Source organism: Lepidochelys olivacea (assembly GCF_965140295.1).
Source record: "Lepidochelys olivacea isolate rLepOli2 genome assembly, chromosome: 3".
NCBI classification, from domain to species: domain Eukaryota; kingdom Metazoa; phylum Chordata; order Testudines; family Cheloniidae; genus Lepidochelys; species Lepidochelys olivacea.
This window is the reverse complement of record NC_140413.1, coordinates 55,303,877-55,324,549: the sequence shown is the minus strand read 5'-3', so window position 1 is coordinate 55,324,549 and position 20,673 is coordinate 55,303,877. Positions and strand designations below refer to the sequence as shown.

Here is a 20,673-nt window from a genome sequence, read left to right as displayed (position 1 = left end):
CACTCAGCATGGCCAATAAACCTTAAATGTGACCTGAAGCACACTGTTTTTCTAGCCCTGCAGCTCCCTTGAATAGATACTGCCAATCACTGTGAATAGTGTTACACGTGTGGTATGGTTTAGTGATGTAGATAAACAACATACATAAATTGAAAGGACCACACTTACTGTGACCTAACAAGATATGAACCGATATAGAGTTGAAAAGCTTGTTCATTAAACAACCACACCTATCTCCTACATTTTTGTACATTTTCAACAGTTTTCTGTATAAGATGGAATAGTGTAAATGAAAGCAATTTTATATTTGATCAGTCTTTCTACATGTGAAAAACTCACAGAATCTGTTCCTTTGGAAAAGGAGTCTTAGATCTTCACTTATTGTGTGTAATCATAATTTCAAAGATGAATAAAAGTTAGAAATAAACAAGACCTATTTGGCCCAATTTAAAGGTGACCTCTAATTAAGTGGGCCCATTTTCCCACTGAAATTAACTGTGCTGCATTTTGCATCTGAAAATAAACAATCTTCCTTCAACCTCATGTCCATCTACTCTCCATCTTGTTCATTCCTTTATTCACTCTCAACTTCCTATCTGTCCCTGTCCACTGAGTTTCTACATTTGGGGGCAGTTCTCTTTCTTCTGCTGCCTCATCATCTGCCTAGAACAGTTTGAGATCCTTATTCACTTGCCCCTCTTTAAATCTCATCTCAAAAATTTCCTTTTTTCTTTATACCAATAAGTGAATTTCTGAAAGTATATATTGTATATAATATTAAGTAGTAAGTGAGAAACACAGCACTTTAGCGATCGAGAAATTATTCCTCACCTCTCTTCGGAGAATGCAGTGGACCATGACAATAACAAAGCCTTGCAATGAATCAAATACTGCGAAGAGTATCTGAAATAATATTGATCTTTTGTCTGTCATGGCCAGAACTGCCGACATCCACGTCAGAGCAAGAAGAGGCAACACAACACAGGAACTCCAAAGGGATGCCCTATTGAGAGAGAGAGAAAACAACATTATATAACTGCAAGTAGATAAATAAAAACCCGCTTCTAAAAAAACCATCTTTTAGGATGGCAACTTATTAGTTAATTTGAAAACCACAGACAAATATATAAAAAGCGTTGTACTTTACGTTCTAAAGAGTATCCCCTATTCAGTTAATAAACAGTTGCCAATTTTAACAAGAATATTTAAATATGTTCAGTGCTCTACTACAGTATTAGCAAACACAATTTTCATCATCAAAGTATTTTCTCACATGCACTGTATAAGATTTGTAACAAGAAGATGTAAATGATTAGGACTAACATGGCATTACTGGCGGTGGTGGCTGACAAAGCTGTTGTTGAAACTACTCCACACTTGGCACATTTGAGCGTCAAACCGCTATGAGGCTCACTCATCTGACTGCAAACAAACAGAACACCCACAAAAAGAACAAAATATTGAATTTTCACTGAAAAACGTTGCTACTAAAATTTAGCTTTTAAATATGACGTCATGCAGAAAAAGTAAATAGACTTATTCAGGATGAATGCTCTAGATTGTTGCAAAAGTGTATTGATACTATACATTATTAACTTTAACTATTAATACTATGGGGCTTAATTTCATGCAGGCTCTATTTCTTCCATTTAAGCTAAAAAAGGCCCCAATGTCCAGAGATCAAAGTTGCTCAATACATGGAGGTAAACATAAGCACGTGCTAGTGTAGACACACACAGTGAAATCCCTCTATTCAGACCATTTACAAAACTAATGCATCCATGTTCACTTCCTCAAGAATGAGTACAGGTCATACAAATGTGGAGTACAAAATATTGATTATTATATGAACATTAATAAAGGAAGAGACTTCCAAAACAAGCTCAGGTCATTCAGTCAAGATGGACTTACTGTACAGTTAGTAAGCAAATGATTTGGTATAGTAATTTGAGTGTGCTGGCTAAAATCTGGAGACAGCACTTTACCTAGCAGTTCTTGTTCCCATTGTATAAAGGTCTGAATATAGGGGTTGAAATGTATGGAATTTGATGAAAATAAATATTATTTGGGACTAAAAAGGAGTGATATGTTATTCCATTTTAATAAAACACAGTACACAAGCATTAAGTTTAAAGCATTTTGTCCAGACAACTGTATTACAAAACTCATCACAGTTAAAAAGCAAAACCTGGTATTAGAATTTTCTTCGTCTGTGTACAACATGGATTCAAATTTGGAAGTTTTGATTAAATAAACAACTTCTTTGCTATCCTATTTCCCACCTGCCAGCAGAACCAGTGATTTTCATATCATATCAAGAAACATACGACAATATAGGGAAAGGTTTTTTTATCCATTGATAACTGGAAAAAAACAACAACCAAACCAAACCAACCAACCAAAAAAACCAAAAAAAAAAAAAAAAAGGCTCCTACACGTAATGAAGAAAAGCAACATATGGGAAAAATATTTCTCAACATTTCACCTGACTTTGAACTCTCACTCTTCGCCCTCCCATTTACCGCCAAAGTTAAAAGTTTGCTTTTGTTTCTATACATAATGCACAGAAATAAAGGGCCAGATCCTCAGCTGGTGTAAAATGAAATCAGTGCAGCGAGGTGATTTTCACTATCTAAGGGTGTAGCCAATAGTTGGAGACAGAAAGAATTAAGTCTTGATCTTGATGCTGCAGCACTTACTCATATGAAAAGTCTCATTATTATTGCAATATGCAGAACAGATCTATAGATTTATAGGGCCAAAATCATCCCGCACATAACTTCAGAATATCTGTGTATATATTACAAAAGAATGGAATGTCTTTCACATAACTTATGATAAGTATTCTCAAAAAGCTCTTTATAATTGTGGCACCTTAGAGACTAACCAATTTATTTGAGCATAAGCTTTTGTGAGCTACAGCTCACTTCATCGGATGCATAAAGTGGAAAGTACAGTAAGGAGATTTTATATATACACACAGACCATGAAAAAATATGCATTGTAAAGAGAGTGATCACTTAAGATGAGCTATTACCAGCAGGAGAGTGGGGTGTGGGGAGAGAAAACCTTTTGAAGTGATAATCAAGGTGGGCCATTTCCGGCACATTTCCAGGAGTTAACAAGAACGTCTGAAGGAACAGTGGGGGGAGAGGCGGTGTAGGAATAAACAAGGGAAATAGTTTCACTAAGTATAATGACTCAACCACTCCCAGTCTCTATTCAAGCCTAAGTTAATTGTATCCAATTTGCAAATTAATTCCAATTCAGCAGTCTCTCGTTGGAGTCTGTTTTCTAAGTTTTTTTGTTGAAGGATAGTCACTTTGAGATCAGAAATCGAGTGACCAGAGAGATTGAAGTGTTCTCCGACTGGTTTTTGAATGTTATAATTCTTGACATCTGATTTGTGTCCATTTATTCTTTTACGGAGAGACTGTCCACTTTGCCCAAAGTACATGGCAGAGGGGCATTGCTGGCACATGATGGCATATATCACACTGGTACATGTGCAGGTGAACGAGCCTCTGATAGTGTGGCTGATGTGATTAGGCCCTATGGTGGTGTCCCCTGAATAGATATGTGGGCACAGCCAACGTGCACGGGCTGAAATTGTGGAAAAGCAGCATCACTTGCCCCATAACCTCAGTCGTGCAGAACGCAATGCCATCCACAGCCTCAGAAACAACTCTGACATCATAATCAAAAAGGCTGACAAAGGAAGTGCTGTTGTCATCATGAATAGGTCAGAATATGAACAAGAGGCTGCTCGGCAGCTCTCCAACACCACTTTCTACAAGCCATTACCCTCTGATCCCACTGAGGGTTACCAAAAGAAACTACAGCATTTGCTCAAGAAACTCCCTGAAAAAGCACAAGAACAAATCTTCACAGACACACCCCTGGAACCCCGACCTGGGGTATTCTATCTGCTACCCAAGATCCATAAACCTGGAAATCCTGGGCGCCCCATCATCTCAGGCATTGGCACCCTGACAGCAGGATTGTCTGTCTATGTAGACTCCCTCCTCATACCCTACGCTACCAGCACTCCCAGCTATCTTCGAGACACCACTGACTTCCTGAGGAAACTACAATCCATTGGTGATCTTCCTGAAAACACCACCCTGGCCACTATGGATGTAGAAGCCCTCTACACCAACATTTCCACACAAAGATGGACTACAAGCCGTCAGGAACTGTATCCCCGATAATGTCATGGCAAACCTGGTGGCTGAACTTTGTGACTTTGTCCTCACCCATAACTATTTCACATTTGGGGACAATGTAGACCTTCAAATCAGTGGCACTGCTATGGGTACCCGCTGTTAGGATATAGATATTCAGGCCTGTCTGCAAAGGCCTGTACTTTAAGAATTTAGGTATATTCTTATCACTTGGCTAGTTCCAGAGGTATAAAAGAAAGAATCAAAACCACTGTCTGCCAGTGTAAGGGCCTTCTCTTACTGTGACAGTTTGTGGCCCTGTGCTTAGGCTCAGGCCTTTGGCTAAGCAGCAGAGGCAGCCATAAGCTGGGAAGCGAACGGTCACATCCTCACATTCCAAACTAGTCACACTGAAATAAGGTGCTATTCGGCTGTTAGGAATACAATCCTGTCCTGATAGTTCCTATCACCTCCAGAGAAAGGGAAGTGCCTAGAAAATGTAAAAGGAAACTTAGTTTGATAGCATCCTGTCTGGCAAGAACTCACTTATCAATAGCTGGGATGTGAAATCCTCGCTTCTGTGTTGTCTTGTCATTGTAGTTCCCACTTTGCTATTGTTTGTCTGTATAATCTCTGTCTGGTTCTGTGATTGTTCCTGTCTGCTGTATAATTAATTTTGCTGGGTGTAAACTAATTAAGGTGGTCGGATATAATTGGTTACATAATCATGTTACAATATGTTAGGATTGGTTAGTTAAATTTCAGGAAAATGATTGGTTAAGGTATAGCTAAGCAGAACTCAAGTTTTACTATATAATCTGTAGTCAATGAGGAAGTGAGGGGGTGCGGGTGGGGGTGGGGGTGGGCATGGGCATGTGGGTGAGGAAGATGGGAACAGGGAATGGGGGTAAGAAAATTGGAATCATGTTTTGCTAAAGGGGGAAATGGGAACAGGGAATGGGAGTAAGGAAGTTGGAATCATGTTTGGCTAAGGGTAGTAATGGGAACAGGCACACAGGTGTAAGGCTCTGTGGTGTCAGAGCTGGGAAGGAGGATACTAAGGAAGGAAACTGGAATCATGCTTGCTGGAAGTTCACCCCAATAAACATCGAATTGTTTGCACCTTTGGACTTCGGGTATTGTTGCTCTCTGTTCATGCGAGAAGGACCAGGGAAGTTAGTGGGTGAAGGAATAAGCCCCCTAACACCCGCATGGCCCCACAGTATGCCAACATTTTTATGGCTGACTTAGAACAACGCTTCCTCAGCTCTCGTCCCTTAATGCCCCTACTCTACTTGCGCTATATTGATGACATCTTTATCATCTGGACCCACGGAAAAGAAGCCCTTGAGGAATTCCACCATGATTTCAACAATTTCCATCCCACCATCAACCTCAGCCTGGACCAGTCCACACAAGAGATCCACTTCCTGGACACTACAGTGCTAATAAGCGATGGTCACATAAACACCACCCTATACCGGAAACCTACTGACTGCTATTCCTACCTACATACCTCCAGCTTTCACCCAGACCACACCACACGATCCATTATCTACAGCCAAGCTCTACGATTCAACCGCATTTGCTCCAACCCCTCAGACAGAGACAAACACCTACAAGATCTCTATCAAGCATTCTTACAACTACAGTACCCGCCTGCTGAAGTGAAGAAACAGATTGACAGAGCCAGAAGAGTACCCACAAGTCACCTACTACAGGACAGGCCCAACAAAGAAAATAAGAGAACGCCACTAACCGTCACCTTCAGCCCCCAACTAAGACCTTTCCAATGCATTATCAAGGATCTACAACCTATCCTGAAGGACGACCCATCACTCTCACAAATCTTGGGAAACAGGCCAGTCCTTGCCTACAGACAGCCCCCCAACCTGAAGCAAATACTCACCAGCAACCACACACCACACAACAGAACCACTAAACTAGGAACCTATCCTTGCAACAAAGCCCGTTGCCAACTGTGCCCACATATCTATTCAGGGGACACCATCACAGGGCCTAATCACATCAGCTACACTATCAGAGGCTCGTTCACCTGCACATCTACCAATGTGATATATGCCATCATGTGCCAGCAATGCCCCACTGCCATGTACATTGGTCAATCTGGTCAAACAATAAATACTTGAGTAATGAGTGACCATCCTCTTTTGATGGGGATGCGAAGTGTGCGCTACAGAATTTCCACTGCCCCAGAAAATGACTTAAGAATCTGGGTCTGCACCACTTAATCAAACAGTGCTGAAGATAGATCGTTTCCATCCTTATTAAGGCATCTAGTTCCTAGTCCATCCCCATGGCAATGCAGGATTATTTCTGACAGTGTATTTTCTAGTTCTTTGGCCAATTTAGCTTTAAAAATAACATTCGTTTTACTGAGATACAAACTTTCAGAAAGCAAAGCATTTGGTAAATCAGAAAACTATACTATAAGTAACAAGATTTAAATTGCATATAGCTGATAGCTAGAAAGCTATTCTGCAGTTAAACATGATCTCTCCTATCCTTTAAATATTACACAGAAAAATGATGAATAGATTTATAGGGTCAAAACTTCTTGAGTATAACTATTGAAAAAGTTCTCACTGATGCTGAAATATTGTGGCTGATTTTATAATACGGCACATTTAATCAGAACAGGAAGAATATATTACAACAGTTAAGAAGGCAGATGGAACATTGTAGACAAGGGTAGAATTGAGAAATTATTATTTTCTAATAAGAAGGAGAAGAAAAAAAGAAAAGTGAACAAAAGAGGTTTTGGTGATGGTGGTGGTTGTTTCTGAAACAGTGCACTAAGAAGTGAAAACCACAGGGGGTTTTAACCAACACTAAATGACAACATAAGCACACCAAAGTGTATATGATATCAATAGGTGCATCTAATCAGTTAATTGAACATTAGGAACGATGCTATTACAGGAATGATCAAATAATTCAAAGTCAGGTTTTAAGAAAAGTTTACAGAGAGCTGTAACGTATGCATGGAAAATAGAGATTCGTCATTGCTAGCAATGCCAATACTGGGGTAGTCACCTACAAACGATGCAGAAGAAAGAGTACTACAACAAGTGGAGAAGTAAAAGATGCTGATTGTTTCTTATTCCATGAAGCATTAAAAGACATTGACACATACATTCAGAAAGCTAAGGCACATTTGTGAAATGTTTCTCTTTTATGTAGACTGCAGTCATATCCACTGCAGCAGACCATGAAACCCACCTGTACCTGCTGAAGTCAATAGCAAAATTATTGCTACCATTTATTAGGAGCTAAGCTGCAGACCCTCCCTCTTTTATCACTAGAAACCCAGAATTTGAATGTAAAATTATAAGTATGTTAATGAAAGGAAATCATGGATATAAATACACAGAGAACGTTTCTATTTACACATTTTTTTTGCTTTTGAAATATGTGTAATTTACATTCAAATTCTGTTATGTTAATTCTAGAACACAAACACATGTACACATGTATATACAAACACAGAGCCAAATTCTTCTCTTAATTGCAAAGATGCAATGCTATTGACTTCAGTGAGGTTATACTGCTATAAAAGGTAGAATAATACACTAAGAAAGAAAGAAAGAAAGAAAGAAAGAAAGAAAGAAAGAAAGAAAGAAAGAAAGAATTTGGCTTCTTCTGTACACACATTTTATACAACTGTATTCCCGATTTCAGGAATAAAAATGTATGCCTTTCCCATGAAATCCCTGCTCAGTTTTGTAACTGTTTAATCCTCATTCTTATTAACTTAATACTGTTGTACTTGTGTTTTATTTTCAGTTTGCTCAGTCACATTCCCTCAGGATAATGCAACTGCAACTTTTGCAATTAATGAAATCTGTTAGACACACTGTTACATTGAGAAAAAAGTTCAAAGCACAATCAAATGCATTTTTGGTGAATATCTGTAATTGAAAATATATGATACATTTGCAATATGCTATAAAATATCCCAATTGTTGCTTACCCCGCTCTGTGTTTGAGCTTTTTATCTAGGATCCCATCTCTGGAAACAAGTTTATTAAATACCAAAATGCCAATCACCATGTTGACCTGTCAAGTAGAAACAAACAGTTGACCTTTCAGTAACAGTGAGGGAAAATGCCTACATGCATTATTCCAGAAAATGGCCTCTTTTACATTTGCCAACATGATGGAATTATAAACTTAGACGATGGTCGCATAATACATTTCTGAAGAATTTAGTCAGAGATTATGTACTGTACTAGCCTCAGGACACATAAAGTGTACTTAACTTTAAGGCTAAATTCTGGCTTCCCGTGCATATCCTCTAACAGGTGGAACAAACATATAAATCCACAGCTGTATTAATTAAAGCCTGAATTGTCTTGTGTCTGGCCATATATATATGCCTGCCTGTTAATAAGAAAGTAGGCAGCTGTGACTCTAAACACCAATTAAAGGTAAACTTTAATTGTAACAATGTAATCTATTCCATGATAGAGGTAGAATATTTTATCTGAATTTTGTGCACAAGATTAAAACGGATTATGTATTATTTGTATTGCCATAGCATCTAGGAGCCCCAGTCATGAATCAGAACTCCATTACACTTGCTGCTGTACAAACATAAAACAAAGATAATCTTATCTGGTTATTTTAGGTTTCATGCTTTCTTGAGTCCTAACTATGCCTTTTTGCTGCAAGGTGTTCTCACTCATACAAAATCAGAATCTATGGTTTCTGGTTGTTGGTTTTGTTTTGTTTTTCCAAATTGATAATTGTCTTCTTCATATGTAGGCTTGGCAGAATTTGATTTTTTTAAAAATAATTTCTATGGATAATAGCAATGTTTATTTTTATTTTGTTTTTATCTCATTTAAATTTTTACAGTTGGGAAATTGGTATGTGTGTAGACAGTAGACCTTGAGGGTCAAAAAGTGAAAGCTTTACAACTTAAAAAGCAAATTGTCAAATTCTCACATCAAAAATATACAAAGTAAATAGTCTTATATAAAACGCTAATAAGTTCTCAAGCAGCATTTTCCTCTGCCTATATGGAAATATGTATTCATCGGTGTGTGTGTGTACAGGGAAATTGATATTTAATGACAAATATCTAATCCTTCCAAACCTACTCATATGCCAAAATGTGATTTTGGTTGGCTATATATAGGATTGTTTGGTTACACTTTCTTTTTTCATGGGCCAGATCCTTAGTTGGTATCAACTGGTGTCAATACATAAATGAATAGAGAATGATTTGTACCACCTGCATATTTGGCTCAAACAGCCATGTAGTTCTAAAGTCAGTATTTGGTCTTTAATACATATTGTAAAAAGAAAAGGAGTACTTGTGGCACCTTAGAGACTAACCAATGTATTTGAGCGTAAGCTTTCATGAGCTACAGCTCACTGCATCCAATGAAGTGAGCTGTAGCTCATGAAAGCTTATGCTCAAATAAATTGGTTAGTCTCTAAGGTGCCACAAGTACTCCTTTTCTTTTTTGCGAATACAGACTAACATGTCTGTTACTCTGAAACAATACATATTGTATGCATCATACTAGGATTTTAATGTAGCCTTTAAATGGGACCTGCTAAAAATAATTTTTAGTTAAGAAATGTTTTAAAATGGACTTTTGAGAACTACATTAAACACTGATCATTTGCCAGTATGCCCTTCCCATGGTCCTACTCTTTTAGGCCTTTCTTAGGTTCCATTTATTTGAGCTTTTTCAGATGAGATTTTTCTTTTGTATACTCAAAGCTAAATGGGTAGATGAAAAAGCTCCCTCCACACCTGCTAACTAATGGGGGAGCAAACTATGTCTGTGAATGTCAGAGATCTCTGAATAAAGTTTGCCAACTGTACAGAGAACATACAGTTCCATGTGGAAATTATGATTGGCATTTTGTAAACATCCTTGGCTTCCTCACTGTGCCATGGACTGTGAGCTGTACAAAAGGTTCCTGGTTTGACTCTATATGAAGATGAGACATACTCTGCGGGAGCTGCAAACATCAACATCCAGGTAATCTTTGTAGCTATATGCCTATATCTCTGATAACTACAGATTTCCTTCTCATTTATGCCAATGCAAATCAGGACTAACTCAGCTGAAGTCAATAGAGGTACACTGGTCTAAAAGTGCTCTAAGGGAGAAGAGAATCAGACCCAAACACTGTAAACTCCATGCTGAAATTATTACCAGAATTTAGGGAAAGATACTACAGCATTTATTACACAATGACCAAATTGGCTTCAGAAATAGGTTATTATTAGCTGATAATAAAAGATGGTCCTAAACATCATTGGTGTAGAAGAGGGACAAATACTGCCAATGGCTGCAGTTTTATTTTGATGTCATAAAATCATTTGGTCAATCATTTCCACCATTCTAATTTGTGGAACATTTGACTTCAGCAAAACCTGTATTTCTTGGTTCAGATTAGCCTATGTTTCTCTTAGAGTGACAATATGTAGAGGGTGGGAGGTATTGTTTTACCAGAGATACTAAGCAAATGTTGTCCCGTCTGTCCTCATTTATAGATTGTAATGAGAGAAGCCCGAGAACAGCAGTTTAGGAGGATGAGATTATTTGTGGCATTGAAATTCAGCATGACAGTTTGAAAACAAGTATTAATGCTGGTGACATTCAGGTGACCTAGGCTAATTCTCACTTTATCCTACATCCCTTGCAACCTGTAGATAACAGCTGGCTCTCTGTCAGGGTATCATGTTTTAGGATACATGGCGAAATATAAGATGAGGAAATTTGGAAGAAATATTGTATTATATTGATAAAAGACTTTCAAGATAAGCAAAGCATGTTACTTTATTTTGCTCTGTTGACTAAAGAGTTTGAGAAATCAAGGATTTCCCTCCTGCATTTATTAGTTACAAACCAATCATTCAAAGATGTGGCTCTTTGGGTGGAACAGCTTCATAGCAAATAAATGTACAGTGAATGGGTTGAGGTTAGAGTCAATGCACTTCAAGAGATAGCATAACTAGGAGGCAAATTTACATTCATAATGCTTAGAAAATTTACAGTCAGCATTGTGTGTGTATATGGGGGAGTAGGGAGTGCGAGGGGTGAGGGCTGGTTGTATGCATGTGGGTGATATGGGGGCTTCTAAAATTAAATTCTTACCTTACCTCATACATTACAGCTACAAGGGGAGGAAGAGAATCAGTGATTAGTATGTTCCTGCTGGTGAGGTGAATTACCCTATTCATACTGGCCTCTTCTTGTCAAGTGTACATCCTATAGGACAAGGTCACTGGATAATTTTGTAAGGTACCAGAGCCATATCTAAGAAGGGCTTTGGCCCCTGAAATTAGTATACAGAGCCTGAAGAAGGACTTTCTGGATCAAATTTTCAAAGAGTATATGCGTGCGTGCACAGGTATGTTTATATGCAAATCCCCAATGTGCCTGCATGATTCAGGATTTTCATAAATCCAGCTCTTTCCAAAATGCATAACAAAACCTTACACCAAACCCATTCTGATCTAAGGGCTAGTCTACACTACCATGCTACTTCAGAACAGCTGCACAGCATGTCTGGTGAAGATGTGCTATGGCCAAGGGAGAGCGCTGTCCCATTAGCATAATCACTCCACCCCAATGAGAGGCAGAAGACACTGCTTTAAGTAGATGCAACTTACATCTGTCCGGGGGTGGCTTTTCACACTCCTGAGTGACGTAACTTACATCGATTTAAGCGGCAGTGTAGACAAAACCTAAGACTTTGTAATAATCTGGAACTGACCAATATAGAACCTCCTGTCAACAGTCCAGGATCAATAAACGCTGATCATGGAAAATTTAAACTAAAGTTGACAGATGTTGTATTACCGGTGTATCTATGAAGAACTTTGGATTATTCGATCCAAATATAGGATTTCTCAGACACCTAGATACATTTCCAGGGCTGTGGAAATTTGATACATAATAAGTTACATTTTCCGGCCATCGTGATTTTTTTTTTCTTCCAAGACGATAGCCACAGAAGATCTGGCCTCTGATTCCATCTTTCCTGCCTGCCATCCAACAACAGTGGCACAGTACTTTGCACCAGGCCACCAAAGCTGCCACTGAACTTCTCCCTAAGAGAGCAATCATTACATGGATACAACTGATAAGAATCAGCGATGCTTGTAACAAAATTCTTGTGTTAGCAATCAGCATATCATGCTTTCCCAGCTTTATTTTGTGTGGCTCAGGAGTAAAATGAACAAGGCATCTTTTGCAAAACAATAATTTTTCAGTTGTATCACAACCCTTTTCCAGAAGACCGTTTTACATCCTACTTCGCATATAATGAAATTATAGATAATTCCTAAATAATTAGAAATTATAACCTATTTTTATAATTATTTAAGCCTTAAATATATTTCCCCTGCCTTTTAACTGGCTCCTCAAGAAAAGAGTAACAGTTAGATATTTTCATGGATAATAGCATTGAGTGAATCCTGGCCTCATTGAAGTGAATAGGAGTTTTGCCAGTGGGACCAGGATTTCACCCATTGACCTCATCCTGGTAATAAACTCTTGCCAAATTCTGTTGTTGCTCCTACAGAATTTTTTCTGAAGGTGTATAGAGTACACACACATAATATAAAAACCTGTATAAAAATATATGCACTAATAACAATATATATATGATGAGATATTTGTGCAGTAGAATCATAGAATCATAGAATCATAGAATATCAGGGTTGGAAGGGACCCCAGAAGGTCATCTAGTCCAACCCCCTGCTCAAAGCAGGACCAATTCCCAGTTAAATAATCCCAGCGAGGGCTTTGTCAAGCCTGACCTTAAAAACCTCTAAGGAAGGAGATTCTACCACCTCCCTAGGTAACGCATTCCAGTGTTTCACCACCCTCTTAGTGAAAAAGTTTTTCCTAATATCCAATCTAAACCTCCCCCACTGCAACTTGAGACCATTACTCCTCGTTCTGTCATCTGCTACCATTGAGAACAGTCTAGAGCCATCCTCTTTGGAACCCCCTTTCAGGTAGTTGAAAGCAGCTATCAAATCCCCCCTCATTCTTCTCTTCTGCAGGCTAAACAATCCCAGCTCCCTCAGCCTCTCCTCATAACTCATGTGTTCCAGTCCCCTAATCATTTTTGTTGCCCTTCGCTGGACTCTCTCCAATTTATCCACATCCTTCTTGAAGTGTGGGGCCCAAAACTGGACACAGTACTCCAGATGAGGCCTCACCAATGTCGAATAGAGGGGAACGATCACGTCCCTCGATCTGCTCGCTATGCCCCTACTTATACATCCCAAAATGCCATTGGCCTTCTTGGCAACAAGGGCACACTGCTGACTCATATCCAGCTTCTCGTCCACTGTCACCCCTAGGTCCTTTTCCGCAGAACTGCTGCCTAACCATTCGGTCCCTAGTCTGTAGCTGTGCATTGGGTTCTTCCGTCCTAAGTGCAGGACCCTGCACTTATCCTTATTGAACCTCATCAGATTCCTTTTGGCCCAATCTTCCAAATGGTCTAGGTCCTTCTGTATCCTATCCCTCCCCTCCAGCGTATCTACCACTCCTCCCAGTTTAGTATCATCCGCAAATTTGCTGAGAGTGCAATCCACACCATCCTCCAGATCATTGATGAAGATATTGAATAAAACCGGCCCCAGGACCGACCCTTGGGGCACTCCACTTGATACCGGCTGCCAACTAGACATGGAGCCATTGATCACTACCCGTTGAGCCCGACAATCTAGCCAGCTTTCTACCCACCTTATAGTGCATTCATCCAGCCCATACTTCCTTAACTTGCTGACAAGAATACTGTGGGAGACCGTGTCAAAAGCTTTGCTAAAGTCAAGAAACAATACATCCACTGCTTTCCCTTCATCCACAGAACCAGTAATCTCATCATAAAAGGCGATTAGATTAGTCAGGCATGACCTTCCCTTGGTGAATCCATGCTGGCTGTTCCTGATCACTTTCCTCTCATGCAAGTGCTTCAGGATTGATTCTTTGAGGACCTGCTCCATGATTTTTCCAGGGACTGAGGTGAGGCTGACTGGCCTGTAGTTCCCAGGATCTTCCTTCTTCCCTTTTTTAAAGATTGGCACTACATTAGCCTTTTTCCAGTCATCCGGGACTTCCCCGGTTCGCCACGAGTTTTCAAAGATAATGGCCAGTGGCTCTGCAATCACAGCCGCCAATTCCTTCAGCACTCTCGGATGCAACTCGTCCGGCCCCATGGACTTGTGCACGTCCAGCTTTTCTAAATAGTCCCTAACCGCCTCTATCTCCACAGAGGGCTGGCCATCTCTTCCGCATTTTGTGATGCCCAGCGCAGCAGTCTGAGAGCTGACCTTGTTAGTGAAAACAGAGGCAAAAAAAGCATTGAGTACATTAGCTTTTTCCACATCCTCTGTCACTAGGTTGCCTCCCTCATTCAGTAAGGGGCCCACACATTCCTTGGCTTTCTTCTTGTTGCCAACATACCTGAAGAAACCCTTCTTGTTACTCTTGACATCTCTGGCTAGCTGCAGCTCCAGGTGCGATTTGGCCCTCCTGATAACATTCCTACATGCCCGAGCAATATTTTTATACTCTTCCCTGGTCATATGTCCAACCTTCCACTTCTTGTAAGCTTCTTTTTTATGTTTAAGATCCGCTAGGATTTCACCATTAAGCCAAGCTGGTCGCCTGCCATATTTACTATTCTTTCGACTCATCGGGATGGTTTGTCCCTGTAACCTCAACAGGGATTCCTTGAAATACAGCCAGCTCTCCTGGACTCCTTTCCCCTTCAAGTTAGTCCCCCAGGGGATCCTGGCCATCCGTTCCCTGAGGGAGTCGAAGTCTGCTTTCCTGAAGTCCAGGGTCCTTATCCTGCTGCTTACCTTTCTTCCCTGCGTCAGGATCCTGAACTCAACCAACTCATGGTCACTGCCTCCCAGATTCCCATCCACTTTTGCTTCCCCCACTAATTCTACCCGGTTTGTGAGCAGCAGGTCAAGAAAAGCGCCCCCCCCAGTTGGCTCCTCTAGCACTTGCGCCAGGAAATTGTCCCCTACGCTTTCCAAAAACTTCCTGGATTGTCTATGCACCGCTGTATTGCTCTCCCAGCAGATATCAGGAAAATTAAAGTCACCCATGAGAATCAGGGCATGCGATCTAGTAGCTTCCGTGAGCTGCCGGAAGAAAGCCTCATCCACCTCATCCCCCTGGTCCGGTGGTCTATAGCAGACTCCCACCACTACATCACTCTTGTTGCACACACTTCTAAACTTAATCCAGAGACACTCAGATTTTTCTGCAGTTTCGTACCGGAGCTCTGAGCAGTCATACAGAAGTACATACAGAAGTGTCCTTGGTTATGCTTGATGTTCATGTGGCTTTGTGTAAACGATTACATATATAGTGTTGATGTAAAATACATAATAGAATAAACTGAATCAGAAAAACAGCATATTCAAAACATTGAGGAAATCTTAGACCATTGTTCTCAGGATGTCTGCAGTAAAATTAATACCACTGCATAACTAACCACTCTGTAATTCAGACAGTATTCCACCATTTCTAATGAAAATACTAAAAATAATTTAAGTGTTTACCAAGACAACAGCAGCCGCAGGTCCAACAAACGCATAGAGTAGTCCTCCTTCGAGAGACAGCCAGCAGCTGGAAAGAACATTAGAGGAAAAGAACTAACACACATTAATAATATCTTTTACACCATGGAGGTGTGATGTGAATAAAACATATATAGTATATCTATTCACTTGACATAGTGTTCAATCCTACATGGAAAGTTCTATAAGCATAGAAAAAGAAGTGAAGTTACTCTGTTAATGTAATGGTGCTATACGCAGTTGATAATGAGTTTCATTATTAGGCCCCATTTTCATGCGTCTGCAACTTTTCAGACAAGTTACACTTACACTGAAATTCCTTATGCTTATTCTGAGTCCACAGTTAAATATTTCTGTAAAGTTTTGTAAAATTTCATTTAGCCATTTTTGAGTTAACTGTGAATGACAAAAAAGATAATTTCTACCTATTAAGAAATTCTTCAGAAATTTATTTTGTCTCAGGGAACTCAAAACCTCTTTATTTTAAAAATGTTAGACTTATCTTATACTTAAATGCTCATTAAGGTCAAGTGCATATGACATGGTCAAATAAACTCGATTAAAAACCATAGTTCTCTATAAATCTTCACTGGTGTAATTTGGTATTTAATACTAGGATAAGGTCTTATGGATTATATGCACTTTAAAATGATATTATACATCATGTAAGGACTAAGGACCAATTGGTGTCTCTGAAATATTAAAAATATTAAAAAATACTATATGTATGAAAATTGTACATCTCTTGTGTGTTATGCCCTACTAGAGGTCCAATACCACAAGGCCTTTCTGTATGGTGCTTCCATGCAGGTTTCCAGATTCAGAGGGCTTGCAGAAGTGAGTCCTAAACATTTAACACACTACAGTGCTAAGCTTAGATATATAAACACTATCAGGAGCTTCACTTACTGAAGTAAATGCAGCTGTGCTTTTTTCCTCAGTGATTACACATTCACAGAAATGCATGTTTGTTGGAGTGTGTGATCGCACATACATATAAGGAGATGCAAGGAACTGCATTTATTTGAATCTCACATGCAAATTAACTTACATAAAGATGTCCTTATCCTCTACCCCTATGTTTTTTCCTTTCTTTTGAAAACCAAATGAACACAAACACAACTTAATGTTACGGTTCTGTTATGGCTGAAATTTTAAAGGCCAAAAAAAAAAAAAAATTAAATGTAATTGTTTCCCACAGTAACCAAAAACAGAGCTGAACTTTGCCACATGGACCCAACTCTATTAGTGTGTTGGATGCTAATATGATACACTGATCTAAAATGTCAATATTTGCCAGCAGTTACCCTCTACCAAAAAAGCAATGACAAAATATCTCAGATACCTTTGTATGGTAACTTTTTAATGGACCTGGGTCTATTTTTTAATTTAATTGAAAATAGGTTTGTATATTTTTTTTGCTGGTTTTCTACTGGTTTATAGAATAATTGAAAGTTGGATACAAAGTTTTCATTAAAAGTTTTGAATTTTCCCCCTGGATTTTCTGACCAGCGTACACATGAATTCCAATAGAACTCCCTAGTGTCAACCTCCTGCAGGGCCCCTCTCCCCCATTTACTTTGATTTTGTGCAAGGAATCACAATTTTACCTGTAATGTGGCCACTGTAAGGGTGTGATCCAAAAGCGGACTTTTCTGGGAATGTTTCCATTGACTTCAGTGGGCTTTGGATAAGACCCTAAGCCTTAGGGTAAAATTTTCAAAATCTCTTAACTGACTGAAGAGTCTAAGTCCTAGTTTTAAGAGCGACTATGGCACTTAGGACCTCTTAAGTTTCATTGATTTTATTTTCCTCCCTCTTTCAGACTGACTACTAGGGCTAGATCGACAAGAGGATTTAAGTGTCTAACTGCCACTTTAGCAGCCTAAGTCCAACATTTAAGTGCCCTGTCGCTGCTTAACCTGTAGGCACCAAAATTTCCACTGTTAAAGTCCTGATGGCACCTACATTTCTGGCAGTGAGCATGTGTGCAGCCACTTTGGTCTATGCTCCTAAATCACAAATCCTCAAACTAGTTGTTCCCCTATCTGTCTCGCTTGTGGGGCCCAGTCTGGGAAGCATGCTCTCTGCCCACATAAAGCCATATAAAACAGCTGAAGGAGAAAGTGGTAGTACCCCCCACCCCAACTTTTAGTCCAGTGGTTAGAGCACTCACATGGGATATGGAAGACCAAAGTTCAATTCCCCATGCTGCCTGATGGGGAGAGGGATTTAACTTGGGTTTCCCCCCTCCTAGGAGAGGACCCTAACTGCTGGGTGATGGATATTCTGGGGCAGGTCTCCCCCAATGTGTCCTGTTGACACTGTTACACTGTGTATGAATAATTAAATACCACAATTTTTTCTGGCATAATTTATTATTATTATTTTTACAAGAAATTGGTTAAGTACCTTACTCCAGGATAGAGTTCATAGCTGAGAATCCCAGTGGAGATAGGTGCCTTTGAGAGGGGGAGCTTAGGACCCACTCCTCTCCTCACCATTTCCTATTAGAAAATGTAGGTGGCTCCCTGCTCTATATGCTGGCTTTTGTGGATCCCAGTCTTAGGTGCCTATCTCTCCCTCTGCATTGTAGAAGGAGCCTATGCATCTAACTTGGGGCTGTGGATTCCACTGGCTGGCAAGGTTCCTAAAAATTAAGTGCTCCATTGCTCACTGTTCCTCTGTCCCAGGAACCTCTCAGCTAATCTGGCACACCTTCCAAGCAGGGCCTGCTCCCTGTGCTGAACAACTCTTCCATAATGGAAACCCCTTTACAATCTTAACTGTGGCTGTTTAAGGGTTAAAATTAATGCATAAAGTTATGTGAACTGCACATTAATTCAACATGCTGTACATATGCAAGTGGATCAAGGTGCTAGGCTAACCATAATTTGGAAACACCTTGCTTTTGAAATATCAACAATAACATCATTGGAATAATGGAGTTTTGCATTAAATATTTTTCATATGTGCAGTAGAAATAACACAAGTTGCTGATAACTAGGGCTGTGTGAAAAATTCAGGAAGAAATCTAAGTTCACCTGAAATCAAGGTGAATTCAAGTTCTAACCACGCCACTCCCATCAGCCCAGGCACACAATTGTTCCATGGATCTGGTCTGATGCTATTTCCCCAGCTCCCCTCTCAGAGTGTTTCTTAATCCCCCCTCCAAATCAGTTTTCCCCTTGACTGGTTCTAGGACCTCCCTCTTACCAGTAGATATCTTCATGTGGGAACCAGGACCAATTTCCCTGTTTCCATTCACTGCTCTTTCAGTTTGGAAAAGGTCTTCTGGAAATGGCACCCTACAATCTAGGAGTAGCTGGCAACAAGTCTTGTTCCTGCTGCCAGCACCTTTGTAACTGTGGAGTGGCAAACAGTGCTACTAGATTCCTTAACACAGGGTAGCTAAAGAACCCACAAGGTTATTTTAGCAACCATAATCTAGGAGGGATAGGACAGAATTCCTACTGGATTGCTTTAGCTACACAGGGCTAAAGCTGAGGAGGCACTACCTATCATTGTTGAGTTCTAGAGTGGAACAGCTCCTCAGCTCCTGATGCCCTGTGTTGAGTGGAAATCACCTCCCTCCCTTGTCTGCAGACAAGGCCAATTGTGGCAGCTTCCAAAGACCTGAAGAGTGGAGGACTGTACCCCACATCAGATCTGATGCCAGATTGGTCAAACAACAGGAACATGCTTTTGTAAACATGTTTTGAAATCCAGGTCCTGATTCCCTTGGTCCATATGCATGTCCTTTCGTGTTTTTTAGTTCCACAAGTATTTGGAAAGCTGGTTTTGTTCATGTGGTTGTTTGGAGAGGAGCTGTCAGGCATACAAGCACCTATATATCATTGCATTTAAGGTTACTCCTTATTAGCGATCGGTTATTTCCATCAATATTTAAGTAATCTCCCATTTAAAAAGTACCAAGCATCTAAGCAGGAAGCAGGAAACAAATATGCAGCTGAAGTAACCAGTCCCATGTGAATAATCTCAGCAGGACAAGTACAGTGCTACTAACAATGGCCTTGATCCTGCAAAGGACTGAGCGCCTCCTGAGATATGCTGGTGTCCTCAGCGCTCACTCGGAGTTGAGTGTACTTAGCGTTTCACAGGACTGAGTTTAACACTGGACTCTGATTTTCTTTTCACTCTTTGTGTGGGGCATTTGGCTTCCAGCAGTGTCCTGCACATGAAGGGACACAAAATAGGCCCTTATACTGTGTTGTATAATCTCTAATGGGCATGGCAGCCTTGTTAATCAAAAACATGATTTATCACTGCAGACTGACTTACTAGTGAGATGTTCCATATCCTTTCGTCTTGGTAAAGCCTATTGATATTGCCACTACTAATGCTGGTAAACCTGGAAAAAAACAGCAATTGTCATTAAGGCTCAGCTAAATATCACTGTTCTATTGGGCATGAAATGATGAGAGAGAAGTACTTTCATCTAAAATGATCAATTTGATATGGAATGAATCATTTAACAAAGCACAGCTCTGTTGCAGCGTTTGTTTCTTCCCCAAGCACAAGGGAAGAACTAGATTTTTAGCCCAGTATGCATCACTTTTGTGTTGCTAAGTTACCAGTCTATTTGAAATAGCTTAAAGTGAACAAATAACACAGAGATTCAGTGGATTTTCAGTGAGAGGCTTTTGTCTGTCTTACACTATTTTGCAGAAAAGCTACTAAAATGACACTAAAGCATATATGTTACAGCATCATAAATTACCATAACATTGGAATATTCATCAACTGTATCTTGAGCCAAATCAAGAGCATGAAATTATATTGGTGCTTCCAATAAAAAGGGAAATCTCCTTGTACTGGTTTTCTGTTTAGTAACTATGCTATTGACCACCTGTCAGGATTATTGAAATAAATACCAACACC

General features: G+C 39.8%; 1 protein-coding gene across 5 annotated transcripts in view; it reads right to left on the bottom strand.

Moving 5' to 3' along the window:
• Positions 1 to 20,673, bottom strand: part of ADGRB3 (adhesion G protein-coupled receptor B3) — a 620,721-nt gene that overhangs the window by 36,972 nt on the left and 563,076 nt on the right. For 4 of the 5 annotated variants that reach the window (XM_084625076.1, XM_084625077.1, XM_084625080.1 and 1 more), the window contains 5 exons: positions 20,074 to 20,143; positions 15,754 to 15,820; positions 8,158 to 8,243; positions 1,324 to 1,422; positions 832 to 1,003 (listed from right to left, as the gene is read on the bottom strand). In XM_084625076.1, coding sequence (XP_084481202.1) covers positions 832 to 1,003; positions 1,324 to 1,422; positions 8,158 to 8,243; positions 15,754 to 15,820; positions 20,074 to 20,143 — 494 coding nt within the window. The remainder of the gene's footprint in view (positions 1 to 831; positions 1,004 to 1,323; positions 1,423 to 8,157; positions 8,244 to 15,753; positions 15,821 to 20,073; positions 20,144 to 20,673) is intronic. The other variant, XM_084625079.1, reaches the window with a different exon arrangement.